Here is a 20,080-nt window from a genome sequence, read left to right on the forward strand (position 1 = left end):
CACAAACTTGAGCATGGGAAGTTCCACCTCAACACGAGGAGGAACTTCTTTGCTGTGAGGGTGGCAGAGCCCTGGCACAGGCTGCCCAGAGAGGTGGGGGAGTCTCCGTCTCTGGAGACATTCCAACCCCGCCTGGAGGCGTCCCTGTGCTACCTGCTCTGGGTGACCCTGCTCTGGCAGGGGGTGGGACGGGTTGATCTCCAGAGGGCCCTTCCAACCCCTACCATGCTGTGATTCCATGATTCTGTGATTCTTGTTTCAAGATGCACAGATGTGGCACTTCAGGACATGGTTTAGTGGTGGACTCAGCAGCGTTAGGTTTACTGTTGGCCTCAATGATCTTCAAGGTCTCTTCCAACCTAAATGATTCTCTGATTCTACGATCTGGTACCTCATGCTCTTGCACGCGAAGAGACAGGCAGAGACCAGCTACCTCTGGTTCACCTTTTCTGTATCACACATTTATGGGCTTCCAGCAAACCCCTTCTCCTTCATCATCACTTTCCAACGCTTGAGAGTTTCAGTCTATCTGATCTCGTTTCTTACGGAAGATGTTTCACAGTTTTGAGCACCTGTTAGTTTTCTCTGCCAACTTTTCAAGAATTACTTTTGAAGTCTGAAAGACCAAGACTGCATGCAGGTTTCAAGATGTGGCTGTAGTAGAGATTTATGCAAAGGTATTAATAACTACATTTTCTGTTTTGTTCTTTTTTCCTTTTGTAACAATTCCAAAAATTCGATTTTTTTTTTTTGGTTTTTTTTTTTTTTTTTTTAGGTTTGGACTGGACTCACGGGAAGCCCCAAACCTTGTTCCTGAGCAGCAGTCAGTCCAAGACGTTCTCTGAATATGAAATACTACCACTGCTTTTTCCCCAAATGCATTACTTCTCGTTTTTCTGTGATGGTGTCCAGCTGCTGTTTGACCGCCCAGCGCCCAGTGTCACCAGCGACCCTCCTTCACAACCGCTGTAGCTGCATTTTCTGACCTACTCTTTTGCCTGGTTTTTCGAATGCCTCAGTGCTAAAGAAGATGTTTTCCGAGTGATGTCAGATCTTTATTCCTAAGCAATTACGAGGAGCTGAAAAACCTTTAACGGGCAAGAGCACCTCACAGTGTTTGTGTGTGTTACCTTGCATGTGCCAAAAAAAAAATTACTTTACTATCACACTGTTTATCAACCCAGGTTGATGCAATCCCATCCACCTACTCCTGTTTCGCTTAAGGAACGTAATTTTGACTCATCTGCAAATTTTGACTTATTTCCTGCCCTTTAAAACCAAGAGCAACCAGTGACCCTGGCACAGACCTTCAGGGGGTTCCCTGTAGCATTTGGCCATGGTGGAAGCAGATTGTTTTTCCCCTCTGCTTTTCTTCTTTACTGTTTTTTGAGTCATAGCAGCACTTTCTCTTTCGCCCATGGTCAGTCAAGAATCTAAACAGCCCTGAAGAAGCGCGTCACAGGATTTTTGAAAATCAAAACAAGTCACACACATTACTTTGAGTAAAAAGTGGTCAGTGGTCAGACCCACGGAGACGGATTTGGGATAAGCAGCTCAGTAAACCAGAACACATTCACTGCCTTGTTGGTACGCTCCAAGGCTTCAGGATAACTTAGTTTTTGTATAATGGATTCTCACAATTTGCTCCTGTCACGTCATAAGCAATAATGCCCATCCAATTCCTTTCAAGACCTATAGTTTTTAAAAGTACTAAAGTCTGACTCAAGCAGAGATCACGTTCCACAGAGTGGAACATTTACCCCTCAAACACAGAAACCCAGCACCAAAAGTGCATTCCCAAATCCAACCAGTGGACCCGTCCCTGAAGCCCACCCTCCTACAACACGTCCACCAGCCACACATGCTCAAGACCAACCGCAAACCAGCAACATCCCCCCTGCTTTCACGATTCCTTCCCTGTCGAGTCTGACCATCTTCCCAAAGGCCGGTCTCCACAGTACGAGTGCACCCAGTCGCCGCGTACCATCGGAGCCCTGCGAACACCCCGCGGTGCAGGCACCGCCGGCAGGCTGGAGCGGCAGCCACCTTCATGCCATCCCCTGCACAAAGGCATCCTCCTCCTCCCCCTCCAGAGCAAAGCTATACCTGCACCTGCAGCCGACGCGTGTCCTTCAGTTCCCGGAGCACACCAAAAATCCTGCAGAAGGTTTGCTCCTCAACCGAGACACGAGCCAGACCGCCCCGCAGCTTCAGCGTTTCATTCGCCTAAGCCTTACCTAGGACTTATGATTCAGACTATAACTGAATTGACCAAAACAACCAGAAAAGTTTCCTTCCCGTGAAATGAAAACAACGTTTACTGCTCTGTCAGGGAAAAGAGATATTTCCACGGAAATGAACCTCCTGGTAATCACAAAGGAAAGACGCTGATGCTTACCTGTGAGAGGTGAAATTGTCGTAAGAGCCCACAGTATAATGTCGGAAGAGACGCTTTGTTCTGTCTTCTCTGGTTTCTACAAGAAAAAAGACAGATCACAAAGCTGAGAGTTAAAGGAACACTTCTCCATGGTCTCTGCTCCCCCAACGCGTGCACAGACAGAGTGAACCCCCTTCCACGCCAGCATTTATCAATAAATAATAATCCGGGTGCAGACATGTGTCAATGTGGTTGGTCCCATGCGTGCTCGTGTACAGTCCCATATGCACACCAACAGCTTCTCTCGAGATAAAATCACTTCACCAAAACTTCTAAACCACATCAAGGCGTCAAATTCCACCAAGACTCCAAAGCAGAACCGAAGCAGAGAATCACTGCTGCTAAGGCGAACACACACGCCATGTCCCGCGGCAGCAGCCACATTCCTTCCCTTGTTCTGTTTGGCCACATCAACGTTGCACGTCTCGGCACAGAGGGATGCAGCTCCCACGGAACAGATGGCAACGGTCCTGTTAGCCTTCCTTCTCCCCTGGTGGTCACTGAGCTCTCCCGGTGCACAGGAACCCAGAGAGACTCCTGTTCCCACTCCTCCATCAGCCACCGGCGCCAGCCCCCAGCGCTGTGGTCGCACTCGTGGCAGAGGGCGTTTCAGGCCATACTTGTTGGACCAACCTCCCCTTTAGAGTGTTACAACTCCGGACTTGGCCTGCCTGCCTCGGAAGTGTGAAAAAGCCAGAGAACCTGCCAGCCTGATCCGTGAAGCTGAAACAAAAGAGACGCCGCAGCCTCCAGGTGCCGGATGCTGTCGGAAGGCAGCCCGACTCGTGGCTACGTGGACAGAGGTGCCGCTGCAGACATCCGAAATAGGGTCTGCAGCTAAGGGCTTCAGAGGAGACGTGACAGGGAGATGGAAAAGAATCTAAGCCAGACATTCCCAGCTACCTAACACAGAATTCCCATTCTCCTAACACAGGAGGAATCTGCATCACACTACCAAGCCCAAATCTACATGTGACCCAGGACTGCTGTCACACGCTCATCCTGCAGAAAGCAACCAGCTCCTCGCACCAACGTGGCTGAGTACGTTACACTCAACCAACTCATCCACGGCTACAGTCGGGTGATGGGACCCCAAACCACCAGGTAACTCCACTCCTCTGCTTTGTCACCACTTCCCTGGGAAGCCCTCGGCGCTTCCGCACCACGGGCTGTAGCTGTCAGTCTGACTGAAACTCAGCGGGTCTTTAAGACGCTCCCAGGGCAGTCGGAATGAAGAACGGGGATGAATGAGCGAGGAAATAAAGAGCAAAGCATGGATGAGACTCACCTTTTGTTCTTCAGTAGGGACACAAACTGTTTGCACCCAAAGCAGTAATGACACAAAATAAACATCTCTTTTAACCCCTGCTGGAATTCAGAATGGCAACGGCCAGTGGGAAGGGGCTGCAAAAGCCGAGGGGCAGCTTTTGCTGTTCCTACAGCAGTCGATCCAACAGACTCTTTTAAGCTCAGGCCAGGATGGACCTTCCAGCCTGTCATCCTTCATCCCGGTCTCACGATGACATGAAACCTTCGCTGCTGGCAGCGGGAAATGCTCCCCCCACCCTGGGGACAGACCACAGTCCTCGAGGCGGCAGCAGCAGCCGTGTCACCCCGCTGTCACGCTGCCCCACCTCTCACACCTCCCCGACGGACACCGCTGTCCTCCAAACCGGGTACTGCTCCCAGAGCCGTAGCCTCTCCGGTCACAAACTTTACCGAAGTTTAGAAACAAAATCACCAAATACAGTACTTCTTTATACAGCCTTGGGGGGGGGTTTCTAGCCCTGATTCTTGTTTTTCCACTCCTCTTGTGTGGTTATTTAGCTTTTTCTTTCTTTCTCAGAAGAGCTGAAGACCAGCCCCGGCGCGCTGGCACTTGGTGCCCCCAGAGAAGCTCCCTACGTTTGTGGTTCTGGCTCTCGCTCCTACAGCGGCGATCTCCAAAGGGGGGCCGCAAGACAATCCACTGGGGTGTGGGAAGAAAACATTTTTTTGTACCATTGGTAACATTTAAAAACATTTTTAAAATGGGGTTTATTCCATCTTTATCCCACTATTTTTCAGTTTCCATTTTTGCCTGTGCTTCACAGTGCACGTAGCACATGAGCAGAGTACTACAGGTATAGGTGTGTGTACATATATATCTACAGGTGTAGATACACACACACAGGTATAGGCATGTCTATGTGTACATATGTGTATATACGCAGGGGTGGTGTATGTATATATATATATATATACACACACACACACATAAGAAAATACGTGCGTAGAGAGGGTGCGTGCTCAAAATATTTTTTCCCCGAGGGGCCCGTGATCAAAGCGGTGAGCGGTGTGGGACATGCAGCATCACAGAGATTAACGCGGGTGCTCTGGCAAACCCCCCCACAGCCACGGGCGCTCAGCAGCCCCCAGCTGCCCCACAGCGCCGGCGCGGGCCAGGACACCGTGCTGGGCCAGCAGCAGCCTGACCCTTGCGGTGCCACCGCTTCAGAGCATTCGGGGGACGTCCCCATGCAGGGAGCAGCCCCCGGTGACCCAACGCGCTCTTCCAGCCTCGCCTGACGCGTTTACCTAATCTGGAGGGAGATTTCTTGGAGCCTGATGGTGCAAGGGGGGCTGAGGGCGCCCCGTGAATCTTCCGATGAGGTGGTCGTCCACCAAGCCCCGTCCTTGCGGTCATGGGAAAAACTGTCTCAAAGAACCAAGGAATTAATCTTACTGGCAAAAAGAGACGCTACACCAAAAAATGGAGATGTTAAGGACTGAGCCTTCCCCATCCCTGGAGGGGTTCAAGGGCAGGTTGGACGGGGCTTGGAGCAACGTGGGCTGGTGGGAGGTGTCCCTGCCCAGGGCAGGGGGTGGCACTGGGTGGCCTTTAAGGTCCCTTCCAACCAAAACCGTTCAGTGATTCTATGATCAGCACAGCAACACGTGGCAGAGTTAAAGGAGATATCCCTTTCGTCTGGATCATCGGAAGCAGCTTCTCACCTTGCTCACGCTCCTCCCTGGAGGCAGAGGGTTCTCAGCTCCAGGTCGGGGGCAACACCGGACTCTGCCCCCCCAGCACACCCAGAGCACACTGCGGCCATAAGGAAAAGGAGACCCCGACGTGCTGTTGGGAAGCACCTGCACCCCACATCGGCCCCTTCCTGGTGCTGCCGGAGCATCCAGATGAGGAGCAGCCACCCGCCCCCGTACTGCCAGCACGCCATGGGGATCCCGCAGCCCTCCCCGCTGAGGGATGAGGAAACACAGCACGGGCCGAAAACATACCTAAAGGACAAGTCTTGTTGTGCCCGTGAACAAGTTGGCACCCACAACTCTCACCAACTTGACATGGATGTACACAAAAAAAATATTTGGGAGCTGCTTCTCTCCCAGAACCTTTTCTCTGGCACGTCCCGACTGCTTTTGGCCAGCCGTGGGATGTTAATATTCCTGTATTTTTGTCTAAGGTATTGGGCAGTCTTACCTAGAAAGAACAGCCTTTTAAAAACTCGACAAAAGCGCTTTACAAGCAGAGTACGGAGCAGCGTGAGGAGGGCCTGCAGCCCTCCGTGTGCTCCTCCTGCTGCCCAGGACGAAAAAATTTGCTTAGCGATATGGTTTAGTGATGGTTTTTGTCAGAGTTAGGTTGACGGTTGGACTCGATGATCTGAAAGGTCCCTTCCAACCAAGGGAATCCTATGAAACACGTGGGGGTGGCGGTGGGAGAGGGAAGGAGCGAGGGCTCCGCAGAGGCGCTGGTGCGGCACAGCCATGGCAGGTCCTGGCGGTGATGGCGAGCGCAGCCACCCGCCCGTGGTGGGCGAAGACGCTCTTCAGTAAGGCATTCACAGCCCCCTCAGGCCCCTGCGAGGGAGGACGGTGCTGCTGCGGCACAGCCCCGTCGGGACAGGCAGCCCCTCCTGCCGCTGCCCGGCTCCAGCCCCTTCTCCCCCCGCCTCCCTCCGCGCTGCACGGGCGCCCGTCCCTCGCTGCAAACACCTCTGTCGACCCCACTCCCGATAAAAGAAGGGCGATGTGGTGACGGGAGCTGGATTTATGGGCTGTCCGCAGCCCAAAGGCTCGTTCCCTTCCTGACTCCTAAATATAGCCGCTGCCGAGCGCCTCTAATGGAGCCGTCACGGAGGCACCAGGGACCAAGGCTGATGGATGGAGAGGAGCGAGTCGCTGGGAGATAGGTGTGGAGGGGGAGGCTCTATATTTAGAGAGGAGGGAGCAAGAGGATGGCAGGGCAGCCGGGGGGGACAGGCCGTGCCCAGGGGGTGGCAGGGGCTCAGCAGCAGCGCAGACACCCCCAGGGACAGCACGAGCTGGGGAACAGGAACAGGGAATACAGAACCTCGGCCGGGGCAGCAGGAGGAGCACACGGAGGGGCTCTCCTCACGCTGCTCTGTATGCTGCCTGTAAAGCGCTTCTGTCAAGTCATTAAAAGGCCGTTCTTTCTAGGTAAGACTGCCCAATACATTAAATAAAAATACAGGAATATTAACATCCCACGGCTGGCCAAGAGCAGTCGGGACGTGCCGGAGAAAAGGTTCTGGGAGAGAAGCAGCTCCCAAACCAGCCGGACGGAGAGCCTCGCTGGGCCAGAGCAGACTGCCAAGAAGCTCGGGTGCCATTCCCACGCATCCTCCAGCACCCGGATTGTCCCCATCCTCTCTTCTCTCAGGCACCAAGACTGGGTTGCAAATAGAAAAAATAACTCTTTTGGAATGTGAAAATATACCTTTTTGCTTCTACAGAATGTTCGAACTATATTTCTAAATATAATTTAGAATTTAATTCAATTTGATTTACTCTTATTAAATGCAAGATTTATGCACCACTAATTATCATCAGCAATTTCTCTTTCCTCATCTATTTTTGACCACCTGCTCCTGCATCACAACAAGCACCTTAGCAGCAGGCCTCCTCAGAGGTGAACGGGACCTTGCAGCCAACTCGCCCCAACGCGCATCTTCCCTGATGTCATCGGCTGCGTGTCCTTCAGGCCAGCACAGGGGACACCTGCCCCGCAGCACTGGGTGAAGAATGACAAGTCGTTTTTTGGACAGTGATCTCTCTAATCATTTGATGCAGCAGCAGGGACGTGATGGTCATCATCCAAGAGCTACATCAAACCGCTTGAGAGGTCAAGGTCACAGCAAACCATAGAGCCATCGGGCAGATAAGGAACTGAGGGAGGCAGATAGCAGTTCTACTCTGTGCTAGTCAAGAAAGAGGGTCTAAAATAGATTATATCTTCTAAGTTGAAATGCCAACTAAAAGCAGTAACATGCAAGTCAGAGGAGATGTGGTCTCAGGAATGGAGAATGACAGGGTTGGTATTCCTGCCTTCTCAAGTACATGGACACTTCTTGTGCCAACACACCCAGGAGGAGCCTGGCAGATCACAGAACGGTTTGGGTTGAAGGGACCTTCAAGGCCACCCAGTGCCACCCCCTGCCCTGGGCAGGGACACCTCCCACCAGCCCACGTTGCTCCAAGCCCCGTCCAACCTGCCCTTGAACCCCTCCAGGGATGGGGCAGCCACAGCTTCTCTGGGCAACCTGGCCCAGGGGCTCACCCCCCTCACAGCAAAGGATTTCTTCCCAATATCTCATCCCAATCTCCCTCTTCCAGCGTAAAACCCTTCCCCCTCGTCCCGTGGCTCCCCTCCCTGCTCCAGAGTCCCTCCCCAGCTTTCCTGGAGCCCCTTGAGGGACTGGAAGGGGCTGGAAGGTCTCCCCGGAGCCTTCTCTTCTCCAGGCTGAACCCCCCCAGCTCTCTCAGCCTGTCCCCACAGCAGAGGGGCTCCAGCCCTCCCAGCATCTCTGGGGCCTCCTCTGGCCCCGCTCCAACAGCTCCATGTCTCTCCCGTGCTGACGAGCCCTGTCTCAGTACAGGAGCACCATTCATTGCTTTTTGAACTGCCTCATCACCCAGGAAGAGACACCACGTTCAGCTGATGCTCCCAGTGAAGACAAGCGGTGGGTGGTCTCATCCTCTCACAGCAGCTGGACCATGAGCCTGGCTGAAGCCGCCCCGTGCCAAGGGTGAGCTGTGCTGCTCCAGCACCGGGACCAAGGGAGCAGAACCCTCCAAAGCTGGGAAGGGGTCCGGTGGGAGAGCTGTGGCTCCACAGCATGTCTGAGAAGCAGCGTCTCAGCCCTGGAGCAAGGAAGGGTCTGCAGCCCCCACCCCGGCTCCCCCCAGCACTGCTGCCCATTGTGGATCTCACCCACGCGTCCCGTGCCGGGCTCCAGAGCACCTGACTCTGAGTAGGCTGATGAGCAGATGCCACCACAATTAAAGTCTCTTCCAGGCTCCGTGCCAGGGAGCCAATCTGGTTGGGGCGGCCTCAGAGCGCCGGTGATGAAGAGAAAGGGAATTATTTCAGGAGAAGAAATGCTGAACTGTGCCGAGAGGGGAAGGACACACAGCGCCTGAGAGCGGAGAGGAGCCTGATGCCGCTCCACGTGGAGAAGGAGCCGGAGCAGGGAAGATGCTGGAGTCCACCCCCTCCATCCCCGTGGGCAGCCTGGGCAGGGGCTCTGCCTGCCACCGCCCCCAGCCCCATTTCAAGTGCACGACAGCATGGAAACCCTTCAGGCATGACTCTTCCCCTTCTGCCTGTGCTGCCAGGAGAATGAACCAGCTCATGTCCCTGCGGCACCCGCATCCGCTGACTGAGAACAGCGAAAAGCCCAAGAACGTCTTTGCTTAGCGATTTGTGGTATTACTGTATTTTATGCAAATAGTTAACGAATTTATGCTTTCCCCATGACTGATCTTTATCCTGTGAAGTTCAAATACAACTTTTCTCTGAGCGTGAATACTTTTAGAAGCCTTGCTGTACCATTCTTAGTTCCATGCAACAATTTACATACAAGATGTGATAAATTTGGTGAAACTTTGGCCTGCCTTACACAAATGCACAGAGGAGATAATTGTATTAGTCCCTCTTGCCCTTAATTTATGAGTTATACTTGCAATACAATTATCCTTGTTAGAGTTTTTAGCTTATCTGTAACTGAAATAACGCAAATAAAATGAAAGCCTACTCTCAAATAGCTATGAGTCAGAGTGCAGCATCTGCGCATTACCTCTCACGGGGACTTAACGTCCAGGCTGCAGCCTGCGAAGAGCGGGGAGATCGGCTGGAGACACAACGCCAAGCCCACAAACGTAGCAGAGCAGGGACCGAGGAGGTTACCTTCAGCAGGAGGTCTCCACAGCTATTCCATGCGGATTTATCCACTTTTCTGCAACAAATGTATTTCCAGAAGTGCCACCCTGGCAGCTGTAGCCGTTTCTGTCTGCCCGACTTCACCTTCCTCCGGCACGGGCTGCTCTTGTCCGCAGCCTCCTCAGAAGCCACAACGCGTTGGGGGTAGCAGCCGCTGCAGCTCCCCGAGCAAACACCTCCCTTTTACATCACTGAACCTATACCAAAACCTTTATGCCAAATGCACGACCATCTCCACACCTTACAACTGCATCACTCTTGTGGGACAGACACACTTCAGTCATGTTTATGCTTCTCATCCTTGCCCTCTGCAGACAGAACAAACGTCCCCAGGTCTTCCAGGGAGAGACGCCTGCAGGAACCTTTCGTGCAGACGATCCAGCCCACTGAAGCACGCCCGGTGCCAACTCACGCCAACAGGCTGAATCCTTTGTCCCCCTGCACATGGACAGAACCACAACCCTCCTATGAATGTGGCATTGCATCTGTCCTCAATGTGAAGATGATACCAGAGAGGAACGGTCACACCAAAAACTGGGTGTTTCTAGTAGAGCAAGGCTCCAGAGTCGAAAGGATCCCACTGAAGATATGACTGTGGCCAGGCCTGAGGACGTTTTAGTGCCCACAACCCTCATGGAGGCCTCCACTGAAGTTCTGGCTCCGAGCTGGATCTTAACCAAAGCCTGTAATGTCCTTCCTGGAGTTCACAGAGTGCGTGGATGCAAACACAGCTGCAGCTATCTGAGGGTGGCATACCTTATAAATGACGTGTCTGGTCGTCTGGCAAAACGAAAAAGAGGAACGCCTCTGGAGTATGCTCTTTTGCCCACAGCATCCGATCTTCTTGGGTCCTGACCTAAAGGCTTGGTTAACTAGACCTTCAAGTAGCAGTCGGGACCACCAGAGTCACAGTAAGGGACACAATGGGAATTCGGGGTCTGCCGTGGGTTCCGGTACTAGGTGTGTTCTCAGAGGTGCAGGCTTTAGCAGGGGTAGGGAGGTGCCAGATGGCCATAGCGGGGCCTGTTACGACCTCAGTGATGGCCAGGGTCACCCTACAGAAGCTATATGGTGACAGACATCCAAGAGCACGTATGTTCACGCTGCTCACCATGTGCAAAGACACAAGAAACCGACATCCTGCTGACGAGGCCCTGCAGTGATACTCGGCAGTCCCCGCAGAGAGCCGTCTTCCCAGGAGGGAATCGCGCCTCTGTGACAAGCTGCTCTTTGAAGAGTGTCGTCCCAGCACCCAGCCGAGGGGGGGATCACTAAGGGTGCAGAGGGGAAGCTGGCAAGTGAGATCTGTCCCCCTGCAACAGCTCATTGCCGAGCTAGGAAACCCCCTGACAGCACAACGACCTGGAACTCGGCGCCAGCTACAGAGAACGGACATTCTGGAGACGTGGTGTGAAAGACTGGAACTTTGAAATAATTGTCTCAAAGCTTGCTTAAGCTTCTGCAAATCGATGGCAGGCTTGCAGGCCGATAGGAAGCTTGCTCGTGTCTGTTTAGCACCTTCTGCAGACCATCCTCCTGCTTGCCAGACACCCCCCGAGATTGCCAGCACCCAAGATTCCCCCAGCCAGAGAGGGTGCAGGCCTTTGGCTCTCAGAGTGGCCAGACCCTGCCTGGCCCGGGGCCCACCCGAGCCTGTGCCATTAACTCCAAAAGTGCCGAAGCACAACGACTGTGCCAAGCGCTGCCCAAGCAGCAAGGGGACAGGAAAAGCTTCTATGGCAACCGTGTAAAATGACAGTTAGCTGGGCAAAGGCCACTGTCATGCTGATCGGTCAAGCTACGGACCGACCCTGGCTACCTGGACTGTAACTGGCGCAGCGACCCACCACAGTTTGGGAACTGGGACCAAGACCCCCACCACCGGATCAACGGGATGCCGCTGAACTTCCGGAGGACCGCCGAGACGTCGTCGGGCCTGTGGTGGTGACTATACTCTTGCTACGCTCCGCAATACTGCGTCTCTTTTGTGTCTTTCCTCTACTTCTGCCTTTACTCTATCGCTTGTCTTAGTGACTTTTGCTGGGGAATAACAATAAACCTGGAGTGAGCCGCATCTGACCTCGTTTGCGTCTTAATTTCACACTCGGAATCATTGCGAACCTCTCCTGGGCCTGATGTAGTTGGACCGAGATGTAACACGCGGACACCCGCTGGGCCAGAGAACGGTGACACTGCAAGTGGTGCCGGAATTGCACCCACAGCAAGTCTGGGGAGAATCACTTGTGTTTCTGTCCACTGATCCTCTAACATTACACTCCTGCTACAGGAGAACTGGGGCTGGCACCAAAGACTGGGGCGCTCTCATTTTCCACAGAGACTTAAAAGACTTCCCAGATGGGAAGGGTCTGGAGAAGACCTTCCAGGACGATGGTTTCAGAGATGCTTTGCATGTTGTCAGACAGCAGCAGTCAGTGCAGATGCTCTGAACAAAGAATGTGCTAGAAAAGGCTGAATTTCTTCCCCTCAGCAGCAGGAGTATCAGAACCATTACTCTCCTAAACCGAAGGAACGCAACGTCCATGGATTTGCCTAACCTCCTTTGGAGCCTTTCATCTGCACCAGCTGCGGCAACGAGATCCACAACCGCGCGCTGTGCGGAAATAGTTCATTTTGTGGAGTTAACCTTGCTGCCTAATTTCACTGACTGTCCCTTAATCCTCACTTTTAGACAAGCAATACATCACTCAACTTCTCCATACTTTCTCAGACTCCCATTGTTATCTCCTGACAATCTCCCCACCCTTGCCTCTTTTTTTAATTCAGTCTCTCCTCACGGGGAAAGTCTTGTGGCCACCACTGTAGAACCTGCCTGCTTATTTCTGTTCTTTGCTTTTTATCTTTCAACCAGTTTTGTTGTTTTTTTTTTAAAGCAGACTTTGAGAAAGCCTACTTTACAGCTTTTTATAACACTATATCAATCCTCATCCCAGTGCTTGTTGACTGCTTCAAAGACTTGTAGGACATCTAGTGGACTTCCCCCTAAAAAGGTTTTAAAATGAGGAAAAGTCATCATAAAACATTGCTTTATTCCAGTTTTCACTAATTTGCAAGATGCAATAAGAAAACCAAATCAGACTTACTGGTCTTTATATCCTGGCAGTGCTGCTTGTCTATTACAATAATGAAAAATAATGCAATTAAGGTTAAACTCTTTAAGCAAGGCTTCTTTTTTTCCCCTCATACATAGAAAAGATGATACGAACTGACTGAGTAGTTTTTATTCTAGTGGTAACCACAGGAGATGCTGAACAACAACTATGAGAGATGAGTACCTTGAAATCAGCAGTTCTAGGTAAGAGATCTCAGCCGGGATCTTTTAAGGACCTCACCGATGATCTCCGGAAGAACGTTTGCAGTAAGGCCTGGAACCCGGAGCAAGTAACTGAGGGGCAGAAGGCGGCAGAGTCAGCGGCAAGTGTTTCAGGGATGAGTGGGGACAGCTCTCGTAGCTCTGGCATGAAAGACTGACACCGATCTTGAGGCAGATGCTAAACCCAACAAGAACTTGACTATTTAATAATTTGATTCAGCGGCTAATTTTAGTACTACTCAAATGAGTCACCTGGAACTTACAGCAATGCTGTATCGAGTTTTACCTTTGGAACACGTATCGCAAGCCAATTCCAAAGTCACAGAGCAGACCTAGGTTGCCTGAGGGAAACCCAGCCTCAACCATCGCTCCACGGCGAGACACCCGGCCCCGGCAGGACCACCGGGTCCCCTGGGCGCTAGTGGCAAGACCAGCACCACTGAAGGCTCCAGACTCGGGCTGCTCTCATTTGAACTCGAGCCGCCTGAACCAAAAAGCTCCCTGGAGTGAACTCCAAGTACGTTTTCACACACGCGCTGGGACTCGGCCGCCCGGCCAGCTCTGAGGACGGGCACCTTGTGAAGAGGCCTCGACCATCCACCAGCTGCCCAGCAGCCCAAAGCTGGACAAACACTTGCTACAAGCTCCAGGAGGTAAGAAATGAAAAAGTTAACGGAGAAAAGTGGGGAACTAGTCATAGAAAGGATTTGTATCCATTTCTTTTAAGACTGTTGAGCTACTGAAGCGATGGGAAGTGCATAGTACAAAAGTGCACCAGAAGATATTAGCATAATAATGATACAGTTGCTTAAAAAAAAGACAGAAATTCTAACTCGCCATCTGAGCTAATATCAAACACAGTGCCAGAAAGGAAAAAACATAAATCAGCCTGAAACAAAAATGATCAGAAGACACCAACTGCGGCAACTTACACAGCATCAACAGAGCAGCAGAAAACCTAGAGCTGGAAACAACCGGCCTGTGGTCAAGCGGCCATGTGGCAATAAAAAGGACGGACTTTGGTCAAGAGTTCTGGCATAAGGCAGAGAGAAGCCTGAGTCCACCGCGTGCAGACTAGTGCTTTGCTGCAACGAGAGAGACGGAGCATCCAGAGTTATTCCACGCAGAGCCCACAGCCAGCACCTCCTCCCGGGCGACCAGCAGCAGCGACATCTTCGTTCCAGGGAGCCTCTTGTTCTTTATGCTGTGTAATGTCAATAAAACTGTTCTGCTGCGTCCAAACTCTTTCTGCAGGAGGCCAAATAACCATGATGTGCATTGTTGGGGTTTTTTTTTTAATTAAGTAATGCTACAGACTTTTTTCTTTTACAGACCTAAACAAATCAGCCCAGGAGAAACCACTTTAAGCAACTGCTTTTTTGTATTTCCGATTCCCTTGCATTCAGAACAGTTCAAACGTCAGCCTAAGAGTGCTCTAAGAGAACCACAGCCTCACTCCTTGGAGACAGAGCACAGGTGAGATAAAGGGGTCAAGAGTGCCAGGGCAGCGATGAGAGGTTCAAGCACAGCTGCCACGGGAAACCTGGGTACTTCGTACCGTTCCTGCACGCACCCTGCGCGACCTCAGCACTCTTCCAGCCATCACTTTAAGGAGCGAGGGTGTTCTGTGCATGCCCAGAACATCTGCAGTACCCAGACCTGACCACTAAACTACTCACGATACACGTATGGTTTTGTTGCCGAGTGGTCAAAACGGTATGAAGCGTTCTGTTATCGGAAGTGGTATGGAAAAGTGACTCTGGAAAGAATCTAGCACAAAAACTGTAAGTTCCCACTTTGAGAAGGGGAAAAAAAATCAGCAAATCTAATGGATATTAGCTTTAAAACTTAAGTAGCACCTTGGGATATTCATAACACTGACCTTTATTCTTGACCACAAGAGGAAGCTGCCCCAGAGCAGCAGATTAATTAAGAGAGGAGGAAAGTTCAGAGAAACAAAGGGGACCAAGGTTAAAGGCAGCACAGGCAGAGAGGAAGCCTAACATAAGCAGCAATATAACGGAGACAGCATCAGGCCTGGAAGGATGTCGGAAAAGGGAAAGAGAAATCAAGCGGATTTTTAAAATGCTGTTACAGAAGGAGCCAGAGGACTCGTTCCCACCCGGTGCGTGACATGCGATGCACGTCGGAGGGAAAGCAGCTCTGCTTGGAAGGCTGGATGGTGCAGAGGCCCGGGAGAGAGGAGAGGTTATCTGAGCTCTCGGAAGATGGATTTAATTTGCATGCTCCTCCAGCGGCAGCTGGTTGGCCGTGTCAATCAGTGCTCCACAATCTACAGCTCTATTGTTATCAGCTCTTCCGCCGCTCCCACACGTGCTCCACGCTCATGTGCTGCGTGCCCAACTCCAGCTGTGGAACACTCAGCGCGCGCTCCCAGCTGCAGACGAGGAAATTCTCATTTCCCTTTCTGTCAGGGAATTGTCACCTTACAAGTGACCAAATGGGAAGAGTCACAGAACCACAGAATTGCCCAGGTTGGAAGGGGACTTTCAGATCATTGAGTCCAACCATCAACCTCACACTGACAAAAACCATCACTAATCTAAACTATATATCTAAGCACCACCTCTACCCATCTTTGAAATCCCTCCAGGGACGGCGACTCCACCACTGCCCTGGGCAGCCTGGTCCAAGGCCTGACAGCCCTTTCCATGAAGACATTTTTCCCAATATCCATCCTAAACCTCCCCTGGCACAACTTGAGGCCGTTTCCTCTTGTCCCACCGCCTGTTCCCTGGGAGAAGAGCCTGACCCCCCCTGGCTACCCCCTCCTTTCAGGGAGCTGCAGAGAGCGAGAAGGTCTCCCCTCAGCCTCCTCTTCTCCAGGCTGAACACCCCCAGCTCCCTCAGCCGCTCCTCACAAGACTCCTGCTCCAGACCCCTCACCAGCTCCGTTGCCCTTCTCTGGACACGCTCCAGCACCTCATCTCCCTCCAGCCAAGAGACCATGGCAAAAGCCAGACACATTTCTTTGACTGTTAACAAGGAAGCTATTTTCGGCTGCAGATCGACTCTTACCATCGCCTTTCATGTGGAAGTAAACAGATAGAACAGGAGATTGTGTCAAAGGCTTTGATAAAATCCAAGGTGTACAACAGCCACCAGCCTCTCCTTGTGCACAGAGTCAGCCAGCCCAACACAGAAGGCCATCAGACGTGCCGGGCACGATTTGTCCATGGTAAATCCATGCTTTTGCTCCCTGGCTTCCCTCGCTCCTCCCATCCCAAGCTTGGAGCTTCCTTCAGGTTGGCTGTCTACCTGGGCAAAGCCTGGGCACTGAGTGCACGCTGTATGGGTTGCACACGATGACTTGGTGGCCAGCAGGCCAAGGAGGGTTCCTGCTCCGTTCATGCTGAAGTCTTTCCCCAGGACCGTTAAGGGTACGGACTGAAGGAGGGGACTGAACCCAAAGCCAGAAGGTGAAACGCAGACCCACAGCAGGGCAGTTTGCAGCCCTTGCGCTGCTCCCCAGCTGCACATGGTGTGCGAGCTGCCACCCGGCATCCTCCGAGACAGCCACCTCTGAGCTTGTCACCAAGCGCAGGCGCTCGTCACGCAGCACCAACGTGCAGACCCGCTCCCCAGCGCGGCTGCAGTGGCACACTGGCACATCCATCTTCCTGCTGATGTTCTGCAATGCCACATCCAGGAGCTGGAAAAGACGGACCTTCCTTCCCACAGGGGCTCTCGAGACGATGCTCCAGCTCCCGAGGCTGGGCTTGTGCCGCTCTCACTCCCAAACTGCTGCTCCAAGGCAGATGCCTCCTTAGGAGCTCCTTCGCCCCGGGCAGGGACTCTCAAAGCACCCGCTCAGAAAAGCCGCAGTGTTCGGACTCGGCGCTCGCTGCTCGGCAAGGGCCTCTCCCGTCCAGCCCTGGGAAGTTTAGCTGACAATTTTTTCCATTTCTTGCTGTCTGTATTTCCTCTCCTTGTGCAGTCTTTCTTGAAAAAGCAAGGTATTTGACAAAAGCAATGATTGCCAAGTCACAACAAGGTACGTGGGTGCTACATGCGAACCCCTACAACCAACGAGACCCAACCCATACAAATGGCCACAGGGGACACCGCCAGCATCTCAGCTGCAGGACTATCACTCCATGCCATTGCTCTACACACCATCCAGTCTCCCTGTGGATGAGGCCATATCCCCCGTTAGTTCCATACCACCCCAGGCTCGCTTTAGGATCACCAGCAGGTGAGGCAGACACCGTAACGTACCAAGAAAACAAAAGAGAAGGTGGAACAGGTAACTCGTCCCTTCACACGCAGGACACACAGAGATAAAGTTATGAAATGGGTACCATAACAAAACAAGCCGACCTCCCAAAGGCTGGTGCAGACCTCCAGGAGGGAGACGATCAATTCACTGCAGGAAATGGGAGAGCTGTATTTCATTAAGGTACCAAAATCCTCCACAATCCTTCTCCTCCTCTGCAACCTACGCATTTGCATCACCTGAGGTTGGCATTCAGAGCCGAGTGAAGAACAACAGTGCCCTCTACCAAAAGAAACAGCCAACGACTTCTGCAACCTCCCGCCCAGAGCCCAGGCAGCAGGGACAGAACCAGCCCTGCTCTCCCAAGGAAGGCTGGGCGATGGACCACACGACCCAGGGGCGGACCACTGGGGCCAAGCACGCACACCAGCCCTTCATCTTCCTCAGCGCTGATGGGCTCTGGTGCCTCTGAGGTACCAGGCTGGGAAATACTTCTGCCTCTTACACAATACGGGAACAACGGATGATTCAGAAACATACATACTATGTTCACAAATGATACTAGTCATTTTTTTAAATCATGTTGTTACACCATCTGCTCTTCCAATGTCTACGCTGGCCACCAGGAGAGACAGTGAGGGGACGGGCCCAGCCAGCAAGATGCTCTCACTATTAGACTTGTAAATAATTTGAGGCACCCAACAACTGTTATTCCAGTTTAAAAACATTTCTTACACAAGAAACTCATTTCTTGATCAAAAGGTGGTTCAAGCTCCTAATTCCTTCTTTAGAATGCCTTTCCACAACAGGAAGATGTGGTAACACTTCCACCACCTCCACTGCTACCTGCAGGTACCAAGGAAATGACTAAATACATCCCCATCATACGAGGGGGGTGTATTACACCCTTAAAATTATTTTTCTTTTCTCAGAAAAAGAAGAAATGTCAAAGACTAAGTCCACAAGGAACTCGGTTAACAGGGTTTCATTTATGAGTAATTCAGATGCTACGACGATGGAAAACAACTGGAAATCTTGCCACAAATAAATGGGCAGAGAAGGAGCAGTAAGGAGAGGTCTCTGCCATGCAAAACAGATGGTCCCCCGGACACCACCGACTCCCACATCCTTCCACAGGAATCCAAGCAAGATAAAAAGGAGAAGATCTGATGAAGATGACACTCATGCCCTGGTTATTGCACACCCAGGACCAGCCATAGCTCTTAGTCAGTTCCACAGCTGGCATCGGGGTCTTCCCGGGCTGCGTCCCTGCATGCCCCAGTGCCAAAGACCTGCCTGTCCTTCGAGAACCCCCATCCCAGAGAGCGGGGGTACCTGCACCGCACCCGCCTTCTGTAGCCTCCACCCCAGGGCACCGCCAGAGCACCCCGGTCTCGGCTCTGCCCCCGTCCCTGGGCAGCGGGGAAGCAGCCGCAGGAAAACCCAGACCCCGTACGTCTGCACGTGCTCTTCAGCCCACCAGCACAGACTGAGTTTGCAAAGACCTTCCCCACATTTCTCTCCACAAAGGCAGATTTGTACATGGAAGCAGATAAACAGCACAGAACGTCTCCTCGAGGAGACGGTACGGCGTCTCTCCAAAGGCACACAGCTCGAGAGAGCCAAACAGCAGCGCGGTGACGCCCAACAGTCCTGGATTCCCACCAAGGCCAGGCCCCAGGCTTGCGGCGCACGGGGCAGCTTACGCTCCGTTCTCACACCTTCTCTCAGCCCACCGACGAGTTACTGGGACAACAGGCTGCTTGCACATATGCGTCGAAGCATTTGGCACATTCTGTTTCACACAGCCGAGCTCGTCCTTTAATTTCTGGGTGTCGCTTCCCGAGAGCCCAGCGAGCTCTGTACGGCAGGGTAGGTCTGTTCCACTGCTGAAATACGCTGGGAGAGACGCCAGGATCTGCCCCAAAGGGTGATTTTGAAAAACTTGAGGGAGTGAGGGTCAGGGGAGAGAGAGACGATAGCTCAGGGTGAAACAAGCCCAACTTGGATGCTGACACTACCACAGGACCGGCACATTCCGAGGCACAGTAAGTAAACGCACATTTTACATTGCCTGCAACCTATCCCAAACAGTTATTTTGTCTTAACTACAGTTACCAAATGTTTGTCTGCAATTTTAACCAAAACTGCAGGTTCCTTCTACCAACATTGCCCTGGACGGCTCTGTAATTAATCCAAAGCAGGAGTGAGCTGTGCTCAAAGCGGAGGCGCAGCCATTCCACTGCCAACTTCAGCAGAAAGTTGTCCAACGACTGACAAACTCAGGTCCTGAAAAATTAATACTCATATTCAATTTGTTATATTGCAAATACTCCATAATGATATTACTGAGATTTGTGTGTGCAAGCTTAGCACGCAGAGAGTCCCAGCCCTACGAGCTGTTCCTCAACTCCCGTCCAAGAAGGGATCCCACCATCCAGGCTTTGGTTCCTCACCCAGCATGGGCAGGCTGCCCACATTTTGAACGTCTCTCATCAGAGCAGCACAGCTCCCAGCAGCGCGTGCGCATGAGGAGAACAAGACCCACGTGAATCCCGTTTGCCACGGACGGTGATCAGAATAACCAGTTCCAGCTCAGATGTTAACGGCTCCTGCTGCCGTCGCCTCCCACGCGCTGGACACGCCGTGTACGCGCCACGCTGGGCAGGCTCGCGACGCTGCAGTCGTCTGCTCAACCACTAACATGCCTCCTCTTGTTGCTTCAAGAAGTAAATTGTTAGCGTGTAACTACTGAGATTTTCTGTTAAGTGCAAGATCCTGCATTTTATCCTGCTGAATTTCATCCTATTTCCCTTAAGCCCACTCATCCAGCTC

The 20,080-nt window shown here is 52.2% G+C and overlaps 1 protein-coding gene across 4 annotated transcripts in view; it reads right to left on the minus strand.

Annotated features, from left to right (window-relative positions):
- The window catches only part of SHANK3 (SH3 and multiple ankyrin repeat domains 3), a 383,847-nt gene that overhangs the window by 125,217 nt on the left and 238,550 nt on the right, over positions 1 to 20,080 (minus strand). For all 4 annotated transcript variants that reach the window (XM_054200170.1, XM_054200186.1, XM_054200177.1 and 1 more), the window contains one exon: positions 2,399 to 2,474. In XM_054200170.1, the coding sequence (XP_054056145.1) occupies positions 2,399 to 2,474 (76 nt within the window). The remainder of the gene's footprint in view (positions 1 to 2,398; positions 2,475 to 20,080) is intronic.

This window comes from Rissa tridactyla, chromosome 1, assembly GCF_028500815.1.
Source record: "Rissa tridactyla isolate bRisTri1 chromosome 1, bRisTri1.patW.cur.20221130, whole genome shotgun sequence".
Classification (NCBI taxonomy): Eukaryota; Metazoa; Chordata; class Aves; order Charadriiformes; family Laridae; genus Rissa; species Rissa tridactyla.